Raw genomic sequence first — 26,703 nt, forward strand, 5'->3', positions numbered from 1 at the left:
TTTTACTTGAGTACAGTTTTTGGGTACTCTACCCACCAATGCGCCTATAATAGTCACCACCTTTCACCCCACTAGCAACGGCCCTGGGAATCCATGAAAGTCTTTTAGCTCAATTGAGTTTCCTGATGATTGTGTTTATGTCTTCAGCTCTGGGTCCAGGATCACCAACATCTTTCAGCAGTCCAACTTTGTCTTTAGCAGCATGACATGGAATTGACAAATTGAACGGACACAGGAAGTTGTTTACCACCTTGAAGTTCTTTCCAGCAGAACAGATCTCATGAATAAGGTCCTCCAAACATATGATCCCATATTGTCCTTGAGACAAAAACAAAAGAAACCCATTGTGAATATACATTTCATTAAACATTTTAATCGTCAGTATGAATATCAAAGACTGTTAAAACACTTAGACCATCACTGAATATCAAAGAATTTATTTTACTTGAGTGCATTTCTAATAATTACACAAATTCCCATTTCCCCCAAAGGATTATTACTAGGTTCAATACCCCATTTCCAAAAAAAAAGCTCCATGCAAAAGTTTATCACCTGAATCCTTTTGCTTGTTAAAATTTTGTTAGGTACCCCAAAATGACTAATCTCCCGCTGAATGAAATTCATCCACCATGTCGATGACTTACCGAGATGCTGCTCTATGAGTGTATTGTCAGTTAGAGGAATCCTTCTCTTGTCAATCCTCACCAGTCCTCGTTTCAGTATGAGGTCACGTACTGATTTCAAATTGGGATACCTGTTAAGAGATCACAACAATAAATCAAACAAGTGAAAGTCAATAAAAGACAGAAGAACACTGCCAGCTATTTTATAAAATAAAATAAAAAAACATCTAAAATCCTGGAAGACTTTTGCTCAGTTTTTGTCCTGATTTATAGTGTGGACGACTCAATAATAGTTGCTGAAAGTCAAAGCCAATCTGCAGATCTGGTGTTTTTAAAACCGATTCAGATATGTTTCCTGTAAAATGAACATTATATGATTACCCACCCCCAAGCAACATAAGGTTCCACTGTCTTAAGCATTTTTATTGAAGCCTTGCTGACTTTCACAAAGGTGCCACTAAAGATCTTCCTCAGCCTCAGCATCTGAATGGCCTTCATCACTTTGGGGCTCACGCCTTTGACCCTAACAAGCAATCATACGAGAAAATGAAAAACATATTTAAGCAGATGTGGAAAGGTACAATTCACTCATTCATCCCTCTTTCAATCATTTCACAAAAGTAGATATTTTGACCAGTTTTTTACTGGTTTTGTCCACAGAATGAATGTTGGTTGAGTCTAATGCACTTTACGTTCCATCAGATATAGAATAACATGAAGTTGAGTCAGTTATGACAATTGTCATTTTTACAGGAAAACCAGCCCTTTAACCTCATTATGAATGATGAATAAGTTGACCATACTCTCTGATGCGGACAGCAAACACCAGGCTGTTCTTTGCTGGGGGCATGGCTGGCAGAGGTCTTTGTTTGAGTCTGGCGAGTCTTGTTTCGTCTTGATTCCTCCTCTTGCTGTTTTTCAAAATGTCCTCCAAGCGCTTAAACTTTCCTTTTTGGACCTGGTTTAGACAATAAAAATTTTGTTCTAAAACAATTATTGGTCTATTTATAAAAGCAGTTTACAAAGTTATATTTGAATATATATAGAAGAAAAAAATGGCGGCAGATGTGTTGGGTGGTTTGTCAGGCTCCACTCCAATACTTTCTACTAACTCATTTTTTTCAATATTTACTGGTTTAAGAACAAAACAAAGACACCGGTTAAATAATAATTATAGTGATGAAGGAAATGTTTGCGTATTTCTGCTTTGCTGTTGGCTTCTGTTGTTGCCACTTGGACAACACCTAAGCGCAAACAAACAGTTGTCCCAGGCTGACAACCATCAGTCAGTAAATACGAATGGATTACCGAGATTAAACTTCTTTGGACATGGATACTTTGTCATCTACTCGATCACCAAACAATTTGATCACCCACGTCGTGGCATGCCGAGTAAACAAAACATTGCCATTTGCTCGAACATCAAACGAATTGAACTCACCCATCGCGGCACGCTGAGAAAGCGGGATTACCAGAGAGGATGCAATTGGCGTAATTTCGGTGTTCTCTTGACTTTGATTTTGCTGTCTGGGGACGTACAATTGAATCCAGGCCCATTTGCTGTTGGCCTTTCCCCGGAGGGTGCACCAGCGGGTGGATTGCGCGTGCAGCGGCTGACCTCCGGACGGACGGACGTCTTCCCCGAGGTAACAGGAACTCCATACGGTGACCGCATCCAATCAGTAAGGAAGCAACGAGAATTTAGATTTTTTCAGACTGTAAATCACGCACAGGGTAATATGGGAGCCTATGTCTAAACCTAAGGGTATTCTAGGTGGACATTTGAATATTCGGAGTATATTGCCTAAACGGGATCAGATTCAACATCTGTTAACTGACTCTAATTTAGATTTTTTAGCGTTGAGCGAAACGTGGCTGAACAGTAATATCCAGACCAGTATGATTGATGTCCCTGGTTACATTTGTCATAGAAAGGATAGAACATCTAAAAAAGGTGGGGGGGTACTATTCTATGTTAGAGACACTCTGAAATGTAATGAAATCAAACTGGACACACCATTAGAATGTTTGGCTTTAAATGTTGTATTATCCCCTAAGATGAATTTTAACATTATAGTGCTGTATAATCCACCATCATATGATGTTTCTTTTTATGAGAACTTAGACAAAATTTTAAAATATGTAAATACTCGCACCGAATCGGTTTTTCTTGGTGATTTTAATATTAACTGGCTAGAGAAAAGCCATAGAAAAAAATTAAAGAGACTGTTGTCAAAGCACAGTCTTCATCAGATGATTAAAGGTCCAACAAGGATCACACGAGCGAGTAAAACTATGATCGATCTGATGGTTACTAACAGACCACAGAGAATCATTAGAACTTATAATTTACTAACAGGGCTCTCTGATCACAATATGACCATGGTTGTACGGAAACTCACTAAACAGTGTTTACCCAAATTTACGAACGAAAGTAAACAAGGGAACCTGGGTATCCCCAAAACTAAGTTGACACAAGTTAAAAATGATTTAGATCATTTAGATTGGAATAATGTTTTACAATCAAATGATTTAGAAAATTGTTGTAACTCTCTGATGAAAAACCTCACAAATCTGATTGGGAAATATAGTAAGACATTCAAAGGCACTCAACGAAAAGCCTCCTTACCATGGCTGAATAATGACATTCGTCAGCTAATGAAAAAGAGAGACTATGCATTGAAAAAAGCGCTGCTCTCCAAAACAAATACCGATTTTCTCATCTTTAAAGGATTGAGAAATGCAGTAGTTAGAGAATTGCGTAAAGCAAAGACAGCCTATTTTATGCAATTGATTGAGGATTCGGAAGGAAATAGTACATCCCTTTGGAAGCACCTCAATAGCCTTACTAAACTTAAGCCTAGTCAACAAAAAACAATAGCTGAATTGGAAGTGAATGGAGTTATCAACACTAACAATTCAGCTATTGCAAATGAACTTAATAATTTTTTTATTCAGTCTGTTGAGGAGCTTGCTAAGACATTTGAACCAGCAACCCTATCACAGACTACAAAGTCTGACCAATCAGATCTTTTTCAAATTAAAGAGGTTAGTCAGGAAAAAGTACATACAATTATTAATAAATTAAAAAAATCTAAGGCAAAGGATGTATTTGGGTTGGACACTGCCTTTATAACAACTCACTGCTCTGCTTTAATTAAACCTGTAACCCACCTTGTAAACCTTTCCATCAGAGTGGGCAAATTCCCACAAATTTGGAAACAAGCCATTATTACACCGATTTTCAAGGCTGGCGCAAAGAATCAAGCAAGCAACTACAGGCCAATCTCAATACTGCCGGCTTTCTCCAAAATTTTAGAGAAAATTATCATAGAACAGTTAGTAGAACATCTTGAAGGTAACAAACTTATCAATTCTAAACAGTTTGGATTCAGAGCAGGGTATTCTACAGAAATGGCTAATTGCTACCTTACCGAGAACATTAAGAGTAAATTGGACAAGGGTAATGTTGTGGGAGCTGTGTTTATAGACCTAAAAAAGGCCTTTGACACCGTGAACCACAACAAACTATTGAATAAACTTACCACCTTCAACTTCTCTGAACATGCTATCGGCTGGTTTGCATCATATTTGGAGCATAGAGAGCAACGTGTTAAAATAAACACCGAACTCTCAACATCATTAAAATCCACAATGGGTATTCCACAGGGCTCCATTTTGGGGCCTCTGCTCTTTAGTCTATATATAAACGACTTACCTACATGCTGTCAGTCAGCCAATTGCCAAATGTATGCTGACGATACAGTAATTTATGCTTCAGCTAGGACACCAACTATAGTAGCAGAGACCCTCACTAAGGAAATGGAGGGTATATCCCAGTGGCTTAAAGAAAATCATCTGACGCTTAACTTCAAAAAGACGGTATCTATGTGCTTCTCAATTAGAGGAAAAATTAAATGTACAATTAAAATAGATCAAGAAGCCATAGAGGAAGTTGAGGAATTAAAATTTTTAGGTATTATTCTGGATCCCCAACTCAAATTCAATACACACATTAACAAACTCTGTAAGACTGTGCGGACAAACCTAAACTGTTTTAGAATGATTAGGCATCATATACCTGTCAAAGCAGCTTTGCTGTTTTTTCATGCTATGATACTTTCTCATTTATCTTATTGTGTTACTGTATGGGGCCAAGCCTCCCAGACAACAGTCAAACCTATCATGTCATTATACAAACAAGCACTGAAAATAATGGATCAGAAACCAATTATGTGGCATCACTGTTTGATTGTACAGAAATACAAGCTTTTAAATTTTGAGAGTTTTATTAAGTTCTCTTTTCTTAAGCTGATTTTTAAATGTATAAATAATCAAGCTCCAGCCGTACTCTGTCCTTTTGTGACAAAAATAAACACAAGGGGAGTTGCCACTAGGAGAGCAGCGGGTGGCAACTGCATAGCAGAGGGGTGCAAAACCACTTTTGGCCACTCAAGTTTTTCAGTGATAGGGACCCATTTTTGGAATGATTTACCAACGGAAATAAAAACAGAAACCAACCTGAAAACATTTAATAGAAAGGTGAAACACTGGCTGAAAGAAAATCAAATATGTGGACATTGACTCATTTTTTGTTGCAATGTATTGTGTGTGCTGGATATGATGTGTTGTGTTGTGTAGTGTAATGTAGTCAGGATTGTGTAAAATGTTAATGTTAATGTTTATAAGGTATTTGTTGCATGATTGTGTAGTTTACACTACGTAGTTTTTTATGTTTTTAGAAAGGCCTGACCAGGGACTGGGGTTGCAAATTAGCCTATTGGCTAGAAACCTTTTATGCAACACATTTACACATTTTGTTATGGCTTTGTCTATGATAATTATGTATGTAACAATGTGCGCTGCATTGTCCCTGATAAATAAATAAACTAAAAAAAAAAAAAAAAAAAAAAAAAAGGAGGAATTCTTACTTTTCTCTTCTGCTGTAACGCAAGTTTGGCTTGAGTAGCTTTGATAGCCTGGGATGCCTTGCGTTTCTTGAGAAGATTCTGCGGGACAAGCTTGATTACATTCTCAGTTCTGAACAAAAGAAATGAAACAAGAACAAAGTTGTATTAAGAATTCTAAATGTACAAAAATAGAAGGACAGACATGCCTAAAATTGGGCACTTTCTGTGTAAAATATAAACTTTAATTTAACTTAATAATATCATGATTTTTTTTTTTTTTACTTTCCCACAATCCCCCTTAAGGATATCAGCAAAACAACTAAATGTCATGTCATACATAAGAAAATAGCGCTAACTTTGTATGTTGTCATGATATATTCAATACATGTTGCTGTTGATCATTTCACACTTGAAATATTTCCAAATCTCCACCTTAAAGGGTTAGTTCACTGAAAAATGAAAATGATGTCATTAATAACTTACCCTAATGTCGTTTCAAACCCGTAAGACCTTCATTCTCTTCGGAACACAGTTTAAGATATTTAAGATTTAGTCCGAGAGCTCTCAGTCCCTCCATTGAAACTGTTTGCACGGTATACTGTCCATGTCCAGAAAGGTAATAAAAACATCTTTAAAGGGGGGGTGAAATGCTCGTTTTCACTCAATATCATGTTAATCTTGAGTACCTATAGAGTAGTACTGCATCCTTCATAACTCCAAAAAGTATTTAGTTTTATTATATTCATAAGAGAAAGATAGTCTGTACCGATTTTTCCCGGAAAAACACGAGCGCCTGGAGGCGTGACGTGTGGGCGGAGCTAAAGAATCACGAGCGCCAGTTGCGTTGAGAGCGTTTGGAAGCTGTGACAGCTGTGAAGGCTGAAACTGAACAAGAGCAGCAGCAGCAAGGACTCGCTCTGAGCGGGGCTCGAACCCGGGTCTCCGATGGGAGGCGGACGCACTAACAAGGAGGCAGAGATATTTTAAGCAGTTTTACTCACCGCCTGTGGTTCCAACACACAATCGTGACCCTTTTTCGTTGGGATTGCATCATCCTTAAGAAATAAACAATACGCAAATCCGTCGTCAAACTGGGCTTTGTTTGTAAAACAAGCATTTTAGAAATGCAGGGAACAAACACAAACACTTGCACAACTCCGTTGATGCTCTGTAAAAATAAACTCCATCCACTGGTCCCTTAATGCTGTTTTTTCTTTGGTAATCTGTGCAGGGTTGTCTTGCCCTGACAACCAAAAACACACTCCTTTTGTGACATTTTGCGACGCTCTCGCTCTGATCAGTGATTGTCTGTGCACAGCCTCTCTCTGCTCTGCTATACTGGAGCGCGCGCTCTTCGGGCAAACGTGCCCTCAGGACCCATATAAGGAAATTCCGCTCCATCTAACGTCACACAGAGCCATACTCGAAAAAAACTTTCCGAAACTTGTGACAAACCGGAAGGAGTATTTTTGGAACAGAAATACTCCTTCAAACGTACAACTTAATTTTTGAAACTTTGTCCATGTTTAGCATGGGAATCCAACTCTTTAACAGTGTAAAAAACTCAGTATGCATGAAATAGCATTTCACCCCCCCTTTAAAGTAGTCCATGTGACATCAGAGGGTCAGTTGGAATTTTTTGAAGCATCGAAAATACATTTTGGTACAAAAATAGCAAAAACTACGACTTTATTCAGCATTGTCTTCTCTTCCGTGTCTAAACTGCATGGAAGGACCTACATTCGCCTTGATTGGCTGTCCACCACCACATGACATGACGGGGAGGATTTCTGAAGATACTCGCAGTCACACAACACAAGTGTAGTTGTTTTTTTCTCAAAACGTTTCCATTTTACAATGCCAAAGAGGTCTAAAGTGTGGCTACACTTTATAAAAGTGGATGCCGAGTCAGCAAAGTGCAACATATGCGATAAGAGTATTACAACCAAAGCCGGCAATACCACCAATTTAATGAAGCATTTGTTTGGGTGATTGTTTTGCACTCCCTCCGTTTAGTTTGGTCTAATCCATTGCTTATCTTGAAACACACCCCCTTTCACGTCGTCTAAAAAACTGTTATTGGCTAGCGGACCCCCACCTGCTGTTAGCATTCCATTGACATTGAGCATTCCAGCGAATAACTTTACATCTGAGGCGTTTAAAGACTCCATTTGTCCATTAATTAATTCTAAAGAAAGACAAAAATGTATAAAAGGCTCCATTACCTTGTATCTTACGTTATGGTCCCGTAGGCAGTTTTTGTAAAATAATAGCGTCACGTCAAATGCTCGTTTTCACTCAATATCCTGTTAATCTTGAGTACCTATAGAGTAGTACTGCATCCTTCATAACTCCGAAAAGTCTTTAGTTTTATTATATTTATAAGAGAAAGATAGTCTGTACCGTTTTTTCCCGGAAAAGCCCGAGCGACTGGAGGTGTGACGTGTGGGTGGAGCTAAAGAATCACGAGCGCGAGTAGGCTTTTGCATTGAGAGCATTTGGAAGCTGTGACACCGTGAGGAAAAAAACATCATCCAAAACAAACCATGGCTAACAGTCAGATTCAGCCGTATATTTATGATCCAGAATCAGAATCCAGAGGCTGAAATTTAACAAGAGCAGCAGCAGCAACGACTACAGCCGGACGTCTCTATGTAGTATGTATTGAAACTGTATATATTTGCTTAGCGGTTTTGGAAAATGACTAAGTTCCACTTTATGTCGTCTTTTTTTATTATTATTATTTTTTAGGTGTACATGTGGAAAGTGCAGTTTGATGACAACATCGCGTGTTGTTTACTTGATGTGTTTACGCGCCGATAGCTAAGTTAACAACCCAGAGATATTTGAAGCAGTTTTACTCACCGCCTGTGGTTCCAACACACGATCGTGACCCTTTTTTCGTTGGGACTGCATTATCCTTAAGAAATAAACGATATGCAAATCCAGCGTCAAACTGGGCCTTGTTTGTAAAACAAGCATCTTCGAAATGCAGGGAACAAACAAAAACACTTGCACAACTCTGCTGTTTTTTTTTGTTTTTTTTTGGTAATCTATGCAGGGTTGTCTTGCCCTGGCAATCAAAAACACACTTCTTTTGTGACATTTAGGTCTCTCGCTCTGATCAGTGAATGTCTGTGCTCTGCTATATGGGAGCGCGCTCTTCTGGGAGAAGTGCCCTCAGGACCCATATAAGGAAATTCCGCTCCATCTAACGTCACACAGACCACACCATACTCGAAAAAAACTTTCCGAAACTTGTGACAAACCGGAAGGAGTATTTTTGGAACAAAAATACTCCTTCAAACGTACAACTTAATTTTGAAAACTTTGTCCATGTTTAGCATGGATATCCAACTCGGTATGCATGAAATAGCATTTCACCCCCCCTTTAATGTATTTGTGTTGATGTTGAAATGGATTTTAAAACATATGGTATCGAAAAAAGTATCGTTAGGAACCGGTATCGAAACTGAGGTTTTGAAATTGGCACCGGATCGAAAGATTTTGAACAATACCCAGCCCTACTGGACATGGACAATATACCGTCCACACAGTTTCAATAGAGGGACTGAGAGCTCTCGGATTAAATCTAAAATATCTTAAACAGTGTTCCAAAGATGAACGGAGGTCTTACGGGTTTGGAACGACATGAGGGTGAGTCATTAATTACATAATTTTCATTTTTCGCGCGTCTAGTTCGAAGATTCTGCGGGACAAGCTTGATTACTTTCTGTGTAAAATATTATCTTTAATTTGAACTAAGCTCAAGTACATACTACACCTGCTTAATAATATCATAGTTTTTTTATTTATTTTTTACTTTGCCACAAACCCCCTTAAGGAATTGAGCAAAACAACTAAATGCCATGTCTACATAAGTAAATAGCATTTACTTTGTTTGTTGTCTTGTCTTCATTATTAATCAATATTTAACATTTGTTGATAACATTTAAATATGTTATTTCAGGGTTAGAATCATCTGAGGTCTTCTGAGGGGTTGGCATCATCTCTTCTCAGGTGTTCTGGATCCAGACTGGAGCTTGTGTAAATCCTAGTTACCACGGTTAATCCTGTGTCAAAAACAGAGAAACAAATACAGACATAATTAGCATAGATGCGGTTCCAACCATGTAAAATTAATTAGTTTAACCCAAGCTAAAGAATAATAATGTGCATTCTGTGAATGTTTGTAAAACAAGCATCTTCGAAATGCAGGGAACAAACAAAAACACTTGCACAACTCTGCTGTTTTTTTTGTTTTTTTTTGGTAATCTATGCAGGGTTGTCTTGCCCTGGCAATCAAAAACACACTTCTTTTGTGACATTTAGGTCTCTCGCTCTGATCAGTGAATGTCTGTGCTCTGCTATATGGGAGCGCGCTCTTCTGGGAGAAGTGCCCTCAGGACCCATATAAGGAAATTCCGCTCCATCTAACGTCACACAGACCACACCATACTCGAAAAAAACTTTCCGAAACTTGTGACAAACCGGAAGGAGTATTTTTGGAACAAAAATACTCCTTCAAACGTACAACTTAATTTTGAAAACTTTGTCCATGTTTAGCATGGATATCCAACTCGGTATGCATGAAATAGCATTTCACCCCCCCTTTAATGTATTTGTGTTGATGTTGAAATGGATTTTAAAACATATGGTATCGAAAAAAGTATCGTTAGGAACCGGTATCGAAACTGATGTTTTGAAATTGGCACCGGATCGAAAGATTTTGAACAATACCCAGCCCTACTGGACATGGACAATATACCGTCCACACAGTTTCAATAGAGGGACTGAGAGCTCTCGGATTAAATCTAAAATATCTTAAACAGTGTTCCAAAGATGAACGGAGGTCTTACGGGTTTGGAACGACATGAGGGTGAGTCATTAATTACATAATTTTCATTTTTCGCGCGTCTAGTTCGAAGATTCTGCGGGACAAGCTTGATTACTTTCTGTGTAAAATATTATCTTTAATTTGAACTAAGCTCAAGTACATACTACACCTGCTTAATAATATCATAGTTTTTTTATTTATTTTTTACTTTGCCACAAACCCCCTTAAGGAATTGAGCAAAACAACTAAATGCCATGTCTACATAAGTAAATAGCATTTACTTTGTTTGTTGTCTTGCTTTCATTATTAATCAATATTTAACATTTGTTGATAACATTTAAATATGTTGTTTCAGGGTTAGAATCATCTGAGGTCTTCTGAGGGGTTGGCATCATCTCTTCTCAGGTGTTCTGGATCCAGACTGGAGCTTGTGTAAATCCTAGTTACCACGGTTAATCCTGTGTCAAAAACAGAGAAACAAATACAGACATAATTAGCATAGATGCGGTTCCAACCATGTAAAATTAATTAGTTTAACCCAAGCTAAAGAATAATAATGTGCATTTGACTTAACTGCAGTCCAAGATTATGAGATTCATTATTTGAATACTTGGCCAAAGAGATGTGTCTTTAATCTACATTTAAACAGAGAGAGTGTGTTTGAACCCCGAACATTATCAGGAAGGCTATTCCAGAGATTGTGAGCCAAATGCGAAAAAGCTCTACACTGTAAAAAATAATCCTGTAAAAAAACAGTAAAATACTGGAAGCTGTGGTTGCCATTATCATACTGTTAAAATATGGTGTGTTACTGTTTTTGAAATTAACAGCTAAATACTGTTTTGACAACTACAGTATAAAACTGTAATTTTACAGCCTGGTATTTAACAGCTATATGCTGTAGTTATCAAAACAGTATTTAGCTGTTAATTTCAAAAACAGTAACACATCATATTTTTACAGTATGATAATGGCAACCACAGCTGCCAGTAGTTAACTGTTTTTTACAGTATTATTTTTTACAATGACACCCCAATAATTTCAATTCTAAATGCTATTATAACCCTGCACATTATTTTTGTCATGGATTACAAAAAAGGAATAAAGCCAAGTTAGGATTGTTTTTTTTTTATTATTCTGATACAACACCTGATAAATTCTGCTCAATTATTGTAAACTAAAACATGAAAATAAAAAAATACTAGTCAAGTAATATTCAGTGCATACAAATAAGCACTCATCAAAATGCAAAAATGGCTTAAGAAAAAGCAAACGAATACAAAATATATAGAATTGACTTACCTCTATATAAAATACAAATCTAGTGTCAAATGAGGCTTTGGCAAACATTAGCCCAAAAACAGTTGCACTAAAACAAAGTAATTATTTAAAATAAATAATAATAAAAAAAACTCTTAAATCAGGCTTTAAAAAACACCAGCCCTTTTTAATATCTAAACAACTCTGTATAAACAAAATATAACACCAGACAACCATGTTTCTGAAAACAAACTGCATGAGTGGGGAGTGTCAGCTACATTTTAAATGAAGTGCCACTCAAAGTCCAAAAGTCTTTTTAAAAGATTTGATACTTTGTTACTGGCGGTTATGGTCTTCTTCTGCATGGTTTTCCCAGATTTTTTGGACATCACCTTTCCTCTTGCAGCCTTGGTCCCCTTTTCTGGATTAATTCCAACAAAACGTCTGAAAAATAAGAGGATAATATCTTCAGTGAACAATGATTTAAAGGAATAGTTCACTCCAACATATATGGCTTTCTTCTTCCAGCCATAATGCATAACATCCTTCCCAGCTTTAAAGCATAAAAAGTAATCGATATGTATCGAGCGGGGTTAATAAATGTCTAATAAGGAAAGCCATGCCTTTTTTATCTGAAAGATATCTGTATTTTATAAATTTATAAAATATAATCACTGGCATCTGGCATGACCATATGCGTGTTCATAAATGAGTTGAGTTCTGGCGGAAGGGTGACCTCCTAACTGACGCATGACGTATGGCGAAGACGTAGCGAAAGCTTAGGTTTGAATTGACGAATGCGTCACATCTACATCCATTATCGGTGCACATAAAGCAGAAACTTGAATACTGGCGCGATAGCGAGAGATTTTACGGTAGTTCATGTTGACTAAAAGAAAAAGCGTTTTGGAAAAAAAATTAATTTCTGCGCATTCGGATGGGATTAGATTTATCTGAGGACCGCCGAGTTTGACGAAAAACAGTAGGTCATTTGCTCTGAAGTTTTTGCAGAGGTCGTGTGAGAAAAAGACAAACATCGCAGATTCGGACAGGATTAAAATCTCAAAGTACATCTGTGAAACAGATTATAAGATTTCATATGTCGGGTCAGAGGTCATTGTTCTGCCGGAACTCGACTCTATCTGGAACTCGCGTACAGCTGTTTCTGGAAGCCAGTGATTATAGTTGATAAAAGTTATAAACATGGATATTTTTCTTACAAAAAATATTTTACATTAACATTATACATTAACCCCCTGGAGTCGTATGGATTTTATGATGGATGGATGCGGTTTTTGGAGCTTCAAAAACACGGGATCTATTCAATGCCATTGCGAAGCTGGGAAGCTTATATTCTTTGAGCCGACTGTGTTCGGCTCAAATTGTTCTCGAAGAGAACAATGCAGCAAGTCCAGAGAGAAAAGTTGGCTGCACACCCTCGCAGATTATTTGGCCTTCGAGGCTGATCATCCATCGTTTCATCCATTGGCCCGGATTATCACCTGGACCATAAAGGAATGGATAAATTAATGTTTATTCTATGATCTCTGGAGAGTTTGGTATAGAAAAGGTAGTTAGAAATTAGTACATTATTTTATAACCTGAAAAAATGCACACAATGTCGTGTCTTGCAAGATAACAAAACCTACAATATCTCTATAAAAATAAAAAAAAGGAGAAGGAAAGGTTGTTTTAATCTGTTTTAACACATTGGTACCAAGTCGAATGTTGTCTGGGATTTGTTTTCATTAAAATCGAATGTAAAGAGTTTTATCTCTAAAAACTGATTAGCTTATAACGCTATATATGAGGGCATATCCTAAGTAAGAAGAAATTGCTAGTTAATACCTCTAACAAGGCTCAAAATAGCCCCACACTAACACGGTAGCATAATAATAACATAAAAGTTCTCAATACTTCAGTTTGTATGTAGGGACCCTCATTATGCTACCGTGTTAGTGTAGGGGTTATTTTGAGCCTTGTTAGTGGTATTAACTAGCAATTTCTTTTTACTTAGGATATGCCCCCATATACTGCGTTATAAGCTAAACTGTTGTAGAAGAGAAAAAACTCTTTAATGTCAGTGAGCAGCTCAAAATGGGCGAACAGGCCTTTCTGAAAAAAGAGGTATGGCCACTTTTCCATCAGCTCCGTAACAGATGGTGCTGGCACACTATTTATTTGGCTCCGTTGCAGGCAGAAAGTTGTCTCCATCAGTTTTTCTACCTCAGCTTTCTCAGCTCCCTTTGCACCTTCTTGACGGAATAGATCCTCTAGCTTCTGGCGTTTAGTCTCAATGGAGACATCGGTCTCATCTAAAGGAAGATCAGGCTGAAACCGGGTGCAACCATATGTGTCAGTGGATCCTCTTTTAAAACCACTGCCAGCTGACTGGTGCTGTCGGAAGCTAGTGGCCCGGCTGAGGTTATCAATTCTATTCTTGATCTGGGCCAAAAGTGAGCTGTAACCTTCCCCTACAACTTGGCCATCATGAAGTTGATCAGCAAAGCTCTGGGGATATTGATGGACAATCGCTTTACAAATAGTAAGACACTGTGCACGTGTTGGTGTTGGCTCAAATTTTCTCATTTCATCTGCAAGCACCCTGACCATTTGTCGTCTTGCTGGTGGTGAAGGTCTCTTCCCAGAAGAGAGAGCAGACTGAATTTCTGCAGGCATGAGCTGCCATGGTACCTGAAAGGTATTTGACCACGATTTCCTAAAATGCGATGTAGATGGTCGACTGTTTTCAAGACTGCTTGATTCTCCATCAGTAGTTACCGACATATTAGAAGAGCATGGCCGTGGTGAGGAGCTTCCAGCTGATAAGGAAGGAGTGTGCTGCATAGTGGTGAGATCCAAACTGACAGTTTCTGACTCTGAGTAAAACAAAATATTGAACAGGTAGTTAAAATCCACATTATCTGTACAAACACAACTTGATATATACAGAAAACAATTGATTCAATTCCACACACTGTAACAATGGCCGGTTTTCTACAAATGTAGACATTGTTAAAATCTAAAACTATTCACATTGTTCATGTCACTACTGGGGTGAGTGCACAAGCAAGATAACAAATTGTTTAAGTAAAACTGAGTAAACAACGGCCATATCTGATTAATAGAAAATTATAACCCTGTTAACATCTCTCAACAACCCACTTTTACATGTTCAGCCATTTTAAAATGAATAGAAATATAGATGAAGATGTGAGATTATAATTACCCATTTTAAAAGCATTGAGAAGTTTTCTTAGTTTTATAGTTGGTAGTATGTCACTGATGTCTTCTTGTTGAACAAACTGAAGATCATCTTTGGATTCCAATCCAGAGCCTACAAGTTTGTCAATCAAAAGCTGTGTGGTGTTCTCATCATTTGACGCAAAGCCCTGAGGATGATTTCCCTCAGTTCTCCCACCAAGGCGGATATTGCTTTAAATTGAGACAAAAGAATGATGAAGAACTATTACAGACATATCAAACACTGTACTTTGACAATGGATAATAATCCAGAAGGTCATTCTGACTAACACAAGAGTAGGATTCATTCATTGGTGTCAAGCAATGAACACCCATGTCAGAGATACTGTAAGTTTGGAAAAGTTCTGTGATGAAGTACACTGAAGTATTGTGTATGACTGTCATCACAATCCTCCCCACAATAAGCCCCTCATCAGTTTCATGAATGACAACATACATGTTTTTTTTTTGTATGTTGTGCCTTTCACAGTTGCCTCATGAGAAACCAAAGAATTTTCAGGCTGAAAATAATATCCAGATACAGACTCTCTTATGACATCATTGTAGTCACTCACCACAAACTCTGTTGCCTTTTCTGCTACAATAGCAGGAGGGAAGAGCTCACCAGCATGAAGAAACGCCTGCAGAAGCGGATGTCTTTCTGAGAGAGTAAAGCACCGATTTTTAAAGTTATGTAGTTTTCTTACACACTGTTTGAAATACATGTGCTTTCTTTCTAATCTTAATGTCCACAAACGGATTAGTGGTCCAAAATTAATAATGAGCTCTGGGTAGTGGCTAAGGTAATGATGTTTAGGTCTGAGAAGTAGGGAACATGTGTTTCCTAAAATATAGGTACTCATCAATTAGAACTCTCAAATACCCTATCTGACCATTGTAAATGGCTGGTGCACAAATAAGTGCAACAATTTCCCTTAACAGTAAAATTAGTTGCCAAACTTCATTCTCACCAGGTGATTCAATTTGGTCACCAATTAACATTGGCAGCATCCTCAAAAAACACCAGTTCTGTACAGCATGCCCACTTAGCTTCTCACTTCCTGGGTTAATTTCACACGGTCTGTCACAGTTGTCATTACCTAGAAACTTGAACTGACTAATCCTTCGATTCAATTCCAGGTATGTAAACTGTCTGTCAACCTTTACAAGATGTTGTATACATACAGCAAGGTCATATGACACAACACCTTCAAACTAATCATGTCCAAGGCATGGGGGCAACCCTGGCTGAGAGACATGATAGAAGGAGAGCTCATTGAACAAAGAGTTAAACTTGATGCCTCCACTATGGGCCAAACCCTTATCAAGGTTCTCAACGTGACCGCCAAAAATGTATTCTGAGGTCGCATGCAAGTATATATACATATACTTACACACAGACTGCATATTTAATTTGAATTAATAAAACTACTAACACTAAAATAACATATTGAAAGGTCTGCTGCTGGAGACTTGACATTGGCTGTTGTATTTGAATAATTAATGAGGTAGGTCTTTGCAAGGTTTGGGTGCTGTTTTGGGATGTTTTAACAGTCATTTATGAATATAATTATATAAAAAATTATGTTCTGTGTAATAATGCGTTGAATAATGAATTGTCTGAATCATTTCTGAAGGTAATGTGTTATTCATTTCTAGTGTTACCGTTGTAGTGGTTACTGTTCCTCTGAGTCAAGTTCTGCTGAAACAATGTCGTGGGAGCAGTGATCTAAATCAATAACATGCAATATTAAACGTCTTATGCAAGTTTGGTTGATTGTTCTGTGCGTTACGATTTAGGGGGGCACTAACCCCCCCCCCCCCCCCGATGCCCCCCACCCTTGACGACGGGCCTGACAGGTGTACAGAGTGAATGTGTGAGTGGGTGAAGGTGATAGGAGTCCGGGAGAATGGAAGTGGTGCCCTCTGTTGGTGAGAGGGAGGACCACCGAGTCCGTACTCATGACAAGTAGTAGACCTACTAAATTAGTTTTAATCGTTTAATCACCACCACAGTGTCTTGTCTCCATTGGCAACATGCAAGAACGTGTTGATTGCAAGTGATGTCACAGGTAGCGGAGAGTGCAAGTAGCAATTGCAAGTGATATTGCAATTTAGTTTCTTTTTTCTTTTCTTCACCACCTGGCTACTGTTGTAAAATGTTGAAAGATTCAAACAAAAAGTTATCAATAAATATAAAAATAATAATAATAAAGACTGCAAGTGACATCGCTAGGGAAAGCACAAGTGCCTGAGAGTGCAAGTCTGAGAATGCAAGTCTGAGAGTGCAAGTGCAAGTCTGCAGCCAGACCCTTCTCCTATCTCATGGACTGAAATGTGCACATAACATTACTTACCACAAAAGAAAAAAAGATTGATTTCGTTCATTCCCATCCATCTATTACTTGGATAAAGTTTGGTAAAATATGCAGGTTGGATGAAAATTAGGGATTCTTACCTGTGTGTGATAAAGATGGCTGTTTGACTTCAGCCTGGGATCGGTCGACCAATTATTTGCCTATAACATTAGTTAAAACACTTAATTTAATTGAGGCATCTGATTTAAATCACAGAAGCTTCATTAGATGTTTAAGATGTTATATGTTAAAGTAATAGGTCATTTAAAGATAATAAAATAATAAATCGTTGCATACCTACCTCAATCTGATATTCCATAATGTCGCGCCTTGTGCTCATTGGATGAAAATAGGGTATAATATTGTTAAATAACAGTGTCAAATTGTTGTAGATCGACCACTCAACCCGAAGTGAACAAGTCTTCCCATAATGCATTGTAAAATAATGCAATGCAATTTGCTGTTAAATTTCCATGTAAATTTACAGGATTTTTTTTTTTACAGTGTACCTCCTTTAGTGGACTTTGAGTTTTGTGACCTTAGGGAGTGTGATGGATTGTAGAGTGGTAAAAGACTAGTTAGGTGTGCAGGAGCTAAACCATTAAGGGCCTTATAAGTAAGTAATAATATTTTTAAACAGAACATAACAGGTAGCCAGTGCAGAGTCTGCAAAATGACCTGGTAAGGACCCTAGCTGCTGCATTTTGGACTACCTCTAGTTTGTTTATTGAAGATGCAGGACCCCCCCCTCCCCCCATTACAATAGTCCAGTCTAGAGACCATGAACTAGCTTTTCTGCATCAGAAGCAGGTAACAACTTTCGTAGCTTGGCAATGTATCAAAGATGGAAAAATGCTGTTTTATAACATGAGTAAGATGTTTTTTAAAAGACAAGTTAATGTCTAATACAGTATAACAACCAGATTTTTGAATGTAGAGCAAGTAACAGTACATCTGTCTATTTGCAAATTGTATTCTGCAAGCTCTATACTGTATTCTTTTTAGATTCCGTAATAATGATTCTGGTGCTGAACCATAAATATACTACTCCAATATTATTGCCTTCTCTATTTCATTACTGTACTTTGCATCCATTGTTGATGTTTTAGCTCGAAATCCACACTCATATTTACATAGTAATGGTTCTCCTTCTTCTTTTAGGATTTCATGGTGGTTGGCAAGCCAACTTAAGGGTGCATTCCTGCCACCACCAGTGTTTGTGAAGCACACAGTGGATAGGAAGTTTAGAAACAAGAACTACTAACAAGAGGAAAAATAACCACAACAGAATCTGGTATTCTAAATCCTATTAATCAACCCTGTTTCCTTTAAATTAACAACTAATTCTGAAAGAGGTCCATCTCCTAACAGAACCTTGTGTGACAGATCATTTATTCTCAAATATCGTAAAGCTTGACCAGCTGGAAACGTTCTCTTTCATAATCCACACATTTATCACAATTTACATTTACATGTTTTCCTATTCTTTGCAACTGATTTAATAATTAATGACCGATACGCATTCTTGTTATTAAAACGTCCTCTTTCCTCTTTCTAAATCTTCAATTCCGAATATGGGTCCCCATACATGGCAAATATTACGACTTTCAAATAAAATGAACATAATATTTAATAAAACAAAAAATAATCATAAAATCAAGTTATAATAATAAAAATATACTGCTGGACATACTGATGATCAATAAAATAATAAAGTTTTTTACTGATTACTATATACAAAGTTTTTAAGGAGGAGACAGTGTGCAGAAGAAACTATTAAAGACTGTGTGTTACAAAAACTCTCAAATATGAGCAGAGGGCTTTGGGTAGTAGATGTCATATAAAGTTTAAAACACAGATCGACTGCTTGTATTATCGTCTCCTGTTCCATCGCCTCCCTTATTTAAAATAATAAAATCTTGGGAGGAGTTTTCCTTGTCACCAAGCACCAGGACATGTGGATTCTGGCTTGTCTCGTGATTCAAGTACAGCACTAATTAGTGCCAACCTTAAAAGAATAAAAAATATTTCAGTTAACATGCATTGTGATGATATTTCATTGATACACTCACTTTACAAATGAGTTAAGTTAAGTTAAAAGCTATAGCAAATTTAAATTGGTTAAAGTGATAATTCACCCAAAAATGAAAATTCTGTCATCATTTTTTTATTCAAAATATCTTCTTGGAACTATTTGTATTGTACAACGTGCGTCTTCTACAAAATAAATAAAGGTGACTTGACTACACAGGGTACTGTCATTTTAAGTGTTGCTTTTACTTACAGTTTGAATGTCAATGAAGGACCGTTTCATTTCCGTGTATGATGTGCACACCATTTTTCCATTTGTGTGGTATGGTGCAGATGGCAGGAAGGGTTTAAAGACAATTTCTGCACGAAGGCCTTTAAATGAAAAAAATACAGATATTTTACGGACAAGTAAAAAAAAAAAAGCTAAGCTTACAGTTTACATTTTTTACAGTCTTTGTGGGGATCTACTATCATTTGCACTAAGAGACAGACTAAATCAGTTTTCACTCCCTCCAGAAAATTTGGCTATATTTGCAGCTAATATGAGTAAATTTGACCACCCTTTACCCTTTGACTGATTTGGACTTGTAGGGAGGAATAAAAGTACACTGTAAATGAAAGGAAGCTTGGACGGAATGCAACAATACACTTATTTCACCTCATTTGTCCTTTTTCATCATTTTTGGAAGTCATAGGTCTAAGTAAAATTGAAAACTTATGTATCATTAGTTTAAATAGGTTACTTACATTGAAATGTTCCAGTTAACAGGCAGAAATTGTATTGTTGCATTTTTTCCTTCACGAAAAAGTCCATTGTCTAAAACATAAGTATAAACACATTTAGTACAACACATTTAAAAAACATGTCAATCAATCTAGCTTCATAAGAGAAACTGCTGTAATTACAGGGCATTCTGATAGATGCATAACAATATTCAATATGAATAAATCATAAAAACACTTTTACTGTACGTGTACAATTAATTAGTGTTGGTGCGCTAAGACGAATATGGCTTCTGTTTTACACTCCCCTCTTAAAGATTGGTTGTAGGAGTAATGTTAACGTTATGTAAATTTGGGGCACTGGTATAAATTTTCGCTGAAAGAGCGGATTACCTCACGACTGCGCGCTTTTCTTTCGTCTGGGTTTTGCACTTTTATATCAGAAAATTGCAGGTTCATTCAAACGATTCTCGCGGAGTCCGTTGTCTGTCGCATGAGTCATGACTGATGTGTGTGAGCTCAGCTCGCGCAGCAGCTTCATTCATTGGTCAGATCCCATAAATGGTCCGTGCGGCTTTTCTAACATTTTTAAGCAGTGTTGTGGGTAACGCGTTACAAAGTAACGCGTTAGAGTACTCTAATTACTTTTTTCCTGAAATGTGTAACTTAACGCGTTAGTTTCGTGCGTAAGTAATCAGTAACTTCGTTATTTTTTTAAAAAAGTAATCCGTTATTTTAAGGAAAGGAAAATCCCGACTGCAGCCTGCTCTTTGTCAGACAGTAGTCCTAGGTCTACTGTGCCACCTGCGGATGTATCAGCGGAGCCGAAGCTCTGTGATCGTAAAGTCAATGGCTGTGATGCGTCTGTGCCCTGCGCCTGACCCTGTGTGTGTGGGTTTTTTTTTTTTTTTTTTTCCGAACTCCCGTCTAGATGGCAGAGAGGACGGCGTTTGGTTTATGGAAGTAGGCCCCTACGCACATTATTTTTCAATTTGTCAACGAAAAAGAAATCGACTGTTGGACAAACGTTTCGAAAATCTGCTTCTGCTACGTTCTAATCACTACTTTGAAGAGTAAATGTAAGAGGACTGTGTTACAGTGAATTTAGGCTTGTGACTGTGAGTGACACTTTAATAATAATTAGTTCGCCTATTAAGCGATTTGTCATTTGCCTGTGTGGCAGTGAAGGATTTAATTCGGTTTGTTATCATTTTTGTTTGACAGGCAGCTGTTAATTTCTGTTAGATCATTGGCTGGCTGGTTGTTCATCATTTCTAAATGGATTTAAATCTGCAAGCCTGTTTAAGGTTGTGTTTACAAGTAAGCATACTTGTACTTTGATAACTGCATTATGTAAAGTTAAAGAAAAATCAGGAGTTATCTTGTGGTGCTCATAATATACAGTAGCCTAGGCTACCCGGGCTGGGTAGGTGCGAATTTTGATTAATAATATGTTCTGTGATAATAAATAAATAAAACGCCATGTGGAATAGCCTATTGCTGACTGTCTTTCCTGTTATTGTTATCCTGCAGTGTTAATTTAGTCGGATGACTGACGTTATTCATTGTTGGGAGTCACGACTTCTAAGGGCATTTAAAGTGGCCGGGGGCTGTGTCTGTCATGTGTGAGCCGCTGCAAACGGCTTTTAATTTTTGGTAACGCATGAGTACTCTAACGCGTTACTTTTATGAATAGGTAACGCTGTATCATAACTAATTACTTTTAATTGATGGTAACGTTGTAACTTAACTAACTACTTTCCAAAGTAACTAACGTTATATCCAACACTGTTTTTAAGTAATACTTGTCTAAATCGTTTAGTGTATTAATACTGGCGAACAAACAGGAATAGCATTCATTTACAATCGATCTAATTATTTGGGGGAAACAAACGGACTAAAGGGAATTAAAACTTTTTTAACGTATATATATATATATATATATATATATATATATATATATATATATATAAATAAAGAATTAATGTATCAGACTCTAATGTTATGACAGTTATATACATCATACGATTATATTAACAGTTAACTTACTTACCCTTCATTATCAGGCAGGCTGCCGCTGATGTCCGCACTGAGTCTCTGACTGGGCCGTTAAAATTTGAACAGGAGTGAAGCAGGAAACATTTAACCCAACAGTTGGGTTATAACTAAAAATAACCCAACGACGAAAAAAAAATTACCCAACAAATTTTAAGATAACCCAACACATTGACCCAATATGTGTAACCCAACGGTTGGGTTAAAAAAAAACAACCCAACGTTTTTTGCTGTGTGGATGTCACTTAAGCCGTGTCTCATTTAAGCCCCTTTCACACTGCCATTCCGGCAAATACAGGGGTAAAGTGTTCCTGTAATTGTTTCCTGGTCGCTAGATTTGGCACTTTCACACTGCCAGTCATGACCCGGTATATGTGCGTGCTTTCACACACAACCCTTGAAGATACCGTAACGACACGTGACATCAGCGCGTGACGTGTAATGTACGAGTCGACAAAGCTTGGCACGTTATACTTTAACTGAAGCAAGCGAACGATCTCAGTGTCAGCGCGGAAAGTGAGGAACTAACTGATCTCTGCTTCATTACAGTTTGCACATATGTTTTCGTCGCGAATGTTGATCTTCCTTCAAAACAGCCGGTAAAAAAGTCGCGCGATAACGCGCGTCATCACTTCGATACCGAATTAGATCTGGCTTTTGTTCACACAGCGCTCGTTCCGGATCGATTACCGCAATGTTACTATGTCCCCGACCCGGGTTCGATTCGGTAATCAATTCCGGGACGTGGTTGCTTTCACACAGAAGGCGACCAGGCAATGTTACGGGAATATTGCGGGTCCGACGTGCAGTGTGAAAGGGGCTTTAGAAGGTTGCGCCCTCCGAAGGTCGCATTCGAAGGCTGCATACGTCATCGTGGTTGTCTCATTTCAGAAAAGCAAGTAGCACACTCCGAATGAGACCTTCGAATGCGACCTTTTTTCACAGGAATTCGAAGGATACATGAGGTGTATCCTTCGCTGCTACAAATAACCCACAATCCCTTGCGTCGCCATAAATAACCGTTGTTTATTTGAAAAAATGGCGGCGGCAGATCTACACACAAGCGATGTGGTGTTTAAATGCAAGTACTTTAAAGTTCTTCACTTTTTAAAAGTTGAATTACAAGTGTGGTAAACATGATTAGAAGTGTTTAGTGATTTTTTGTTTGTTTGTTTTTTTACAGTTTAACAGTACTTTGCTAGCAGGGCGAGAAATAATTATTATTTAACACTTGTATTACATTTCGAGGCCACTTTTATATTGTTCACTGTAGAAACTGACTGGATCTGTTATTTAGCTGTTTCGTTTTCCGTCCGTCCTACGAAGGCCGTCTCGTTTAATCCCAGGGTGAAGGACACTCCGTATACGCATCCTAGAGAGGATTCGACCTCCAGAGGATGCGACCTCCGGAGGACGTGGCCTTCTAAATGAGACACAGCTTTAAACTCATTTCTTGTGCTCCATCATTGGCCTTCGATTCAAAGCTTGATCATTTTTTATATTCATATTCCCAACAGTCCTTCAACACCATTTTAACTGGATTACTGTCCAAGTGTCTCTTCGTGCTCATCTAGTAACTCATCTTTTACTTAAGCCTATGAATTTCTTGAGACATCTTGCCCAGTAGCGTAGCCAGAAAAAAGACTCTGGGTGTGCATATGAAAATCTGGGTGTGCCACATTTATTGTCAGATTACTGTGCAAAATTATGGGATAGTATTTTTGTCGCACTGCTTCCGTCCAACCATACTCCTATGGGTAAGTTGCAGGTCATGTCAAAATGTAGTTAATTGTTAAATGTAATAATTTTCTTCCAAATATGATAATTATGAACTTCTGGTACTATACTTGGACATTTCCAATCTGGCAACACTGTTGACACCGGCATCAAGCCAAGGTTTTTTGCTAAAAAAAAATTAAGAAAGGAGCTCTGCAACATATTGCTAGCTAGCAACGTGCAATCAAAAATTATCTATTTATATCATAGACTGCTGGGGTCACAGTCAGCTGCTGTTTGCTGATTGGCTGGCAGTCCAAATGTCAGCAGATATATTGTATTTTAAAATTTAAATTACATTTTAACATTTTAAGCATTATTGCACCATATATTGGATTCTTATTTCTGTGCCCCTGAGAGTATGATTTAGAATGTTCAGTGACGTCACAGAACTGCCAGATTCAAACACCTTTGCGCGTTGGCTGGCACTGAGCCAGAGACGGACGCGCTCAGAGCTTGTCATATATCACAATTAATATGCAGTGTTTTCAACCCGTCCCCATAATGTTTATTTTAGGTTTCATACATTTAAATATACATAATCACAAGTAAAACAATACATTGGTAGTTTGTAAAATACACACTGATGTCTATGGAAGCAGCAAAAACTATCTAATCAAATGTAATTTGCAGACGTGTTTTATTCATATATCAGACAAACATAGCAGAACAATAAAGTTTACTCTATTCTTCTGCCAGTTCAACAGCCACTTTAATGTATTTCGGGAGAAACTGGGGAATTCAAGTGCTGTACATTAAATCCGGCTGACAGGACTCTGAACTGCAGTGCTCATCTTGTTATAGATCAAGATCATTTATAAAGTTTTTTTAAACGAAAAATCGGAATATCAGATAGTTGACATGATAAGCAAGTTTGTGTATATATTTTAATGATTTTTTTTTTTTTTTTAAATAAAACGAATACCGATACATCTGTTAGTGGCTGCAGTGTGTCACGTGACAATCATGACACACTGAAACAAGGGGTCAATTAGCATATTTGTACACGACAGTATTTACGCGTGAAAGGGTTGATTTAAAAATATATATATTTTCTAATTAAGCAACAATAGCCCAAGTTTAGTAAACATTTTTTATTGAGACTTTAAAAAATTATTCTGCATCTATTTTTAGGTGTGCCAGCTGTCACTGTGGGTGGCACAAGCACACCCTGGCACACCCGTGTCTACGACACTTGCCCATCATCTCTACATGAGCTGCTGATAAAGGGGATGATCTAAGAGCTCCTCAACAAATTATTGTTGCTTGTGATTGTATTGCCTCTAATTTTAACAATTTTGCCTGGGTTTTTGCTACAGAATAACCTTTCCACTCACGCAACATTACGCCTTCCTTTCCACAGCGCAAAATCATCTGCATAAGACTATCTTCCTATCCCACTATCAACCATTGTAAAAATGTAATCAATCATTAAGTTAAACAGAACTGGATTGTTAACGCCACCCTGAGGAGTTCCATTGTCTATTGTATGTATCTGAGAAAAAGTAGTACCCATTCTTACTGTTATAGTTCTATTGAACAAGAAATTCCTGATTCAGTTATGCATTTTTTCTTTAATCTAATTTAATAAAAAGTCCCTCTTTCCACATCATATCATAGGTCTTTTCAACATCAAAAATACTAAACTACAGCTTCCTTGTTTACCTTGTCTATCTTATTTCTGTCACGGTGCAGGGTGCCATCTCAATTTCCCCTGTGGTCTGTGTTGTCCTGTCTGTTCAGTAGCTCGTGGTCTGGGCAATCAGCGCTGATTGTGGTGGGGTTGTGCAGATCACAAACTGATTCTTCCCCACCTGTCGCTCGTTCCCCCACTCCCTTATATGTCTCTGCTTTTCTGTCTGTGGTCGTGAGTAGATTGTTTTGTCTTTGCCCATGTTTTGCATTATTCTCAGTATCAGTCTCACCTTCTGTTCTTGTGTCAAAGGATCCGTAATTCGGAGATCCGGCAGTGTGAGTGGTCCGCAGTGTGCCGGCAAGCTCGGAGATCTCTGTGTGCGCCAGAGCATTTCGTTATTATTTATGTTATTTTGTGTTTTGTGGCAAGAATAAAGATTCTCCTTTTTCTTTACTCTGCATCTGAGTCCTCTGTCCAGTACGCACCCATGACAATTTCAGATTCCAAGTTTAGCACAGAATCCATTTTGTTACGTCCTTTCTAAATCCTCTTTGGTATGGTGATAAGAAATGTTTCTTCTCAGTGAAATATACCAGTCTACTCATTACCATACGCCCCCATCAGTTTGAAGAAATTAGATGTCAAAGCTATGGGTCTGTAGTAAGTTGACTGCGTAAAATCCTTGTCTGGTTTTGCAATTGGAATTATAATCCCATGCTTCCAGTCAACTGGTCACTTTCCTGACTCCCAAACCTTTATCAAAAATATTTAAGAATAAATCTAGTGATGCTTTTGATAGATGTTTTACATCTCATAACAGATGTCATCTCAACCTGGAGAAGTTTGTTCAACCACTTGTGACGGTGGGGTGAAGGACAGTCAGGAAACAGATACGAGTTAACAGACTAAGAAGACGACACCCCGAAGTGGTGGTGAGGAGGTGAGGAATCCGGATGATGGCGGAGAGAAGGTGAGTAGTCTGTATGATGACGGTGAGTAGGCAGCAGGAGAGGATGGCACAGGAACTGCGGGGAATAGAGCCGAAGGTAAGTGTTCGTGGCTGAGTGGAAGTGTGGAGAGTGGATGAGGTTCTGGGAAAAACACAGACATCCAACGCAGACAACACTAGAGCCAACAAACAGGGTAACCGACATTAAACAATGATTTCACAAACACAAGACGTGAGACAAGCTAATATATAGGGGATATATTCTTGGAGACCAAACATCGCAACGTCCTCTCTAAATCTTGG

General features: G+C 37.9%; 2 protein-coding genes across 2 annotated transcripts; both read right to left on the reverse strand.

The window, feature by feature from the left end:
• On the reverse strand, positions 1 to 26,703 carry LOC113120713 (60S ribosomal protein L7-like 1). Its single transcript, XM_026290704.1, has 7 exons — positions 25,481 to 26,703; positions 9,430 to 9,606; positions 5,555 to 5,663; positions 1,427 to 1,581; positions 1,009 to 1,146; positions 645 to 754; positions 1 to 318 (listed from the first exon to the last, which is right to left on the reverse strand). Exons 2-7 carry the CDS (start codon positions 9,450 to 9,452, stop codon positions 110 to 112), a joined length of 744 nt encoding a protein of 247 aa, XP_026146489.1. The 5' UTR covers positions 9,453 to 9,606; positions 25,481 to 26,703; the 3' UTR covers positions 1 to 109.
• LOC113037902 (uncharacterized) lies at positions 13,644 to 16,313 on the reverse strand. The gene is made up of 3 exons (XM_026195226.1): positions 15,449 to 16,313; positions 14,860 to 15,065; positions 13,644 to 14,509 (listed from the first exon to the last, which is right to left on the reverse strand). The coding sequence occupies exons 2-3, from the start codon at positions 14,861 to 14,863 to the stop codon at positions 13,644 to 13,646; spliced, it is 870 nt and encodes a 289-aa protein (XP_026051011.1). The 5' UTR covers positions 14,864 to 15,065; positions 15,449 to 16,313.

The sequence above is a fragment of the Carassius auratus genome, chromosome 20 (genome assembly GCF_003368295.1).
Source record: "Carassius auratus strain Wakin chromosome 20, ASM336829v1, whole genome shotgun sequence".
Taxonomy (NCBI): Eukaryota; Metazoa; Chordata; class Actinopteri; order Cypriniformes; family Cyprinidae; genus Carassius; species Carassius auratus.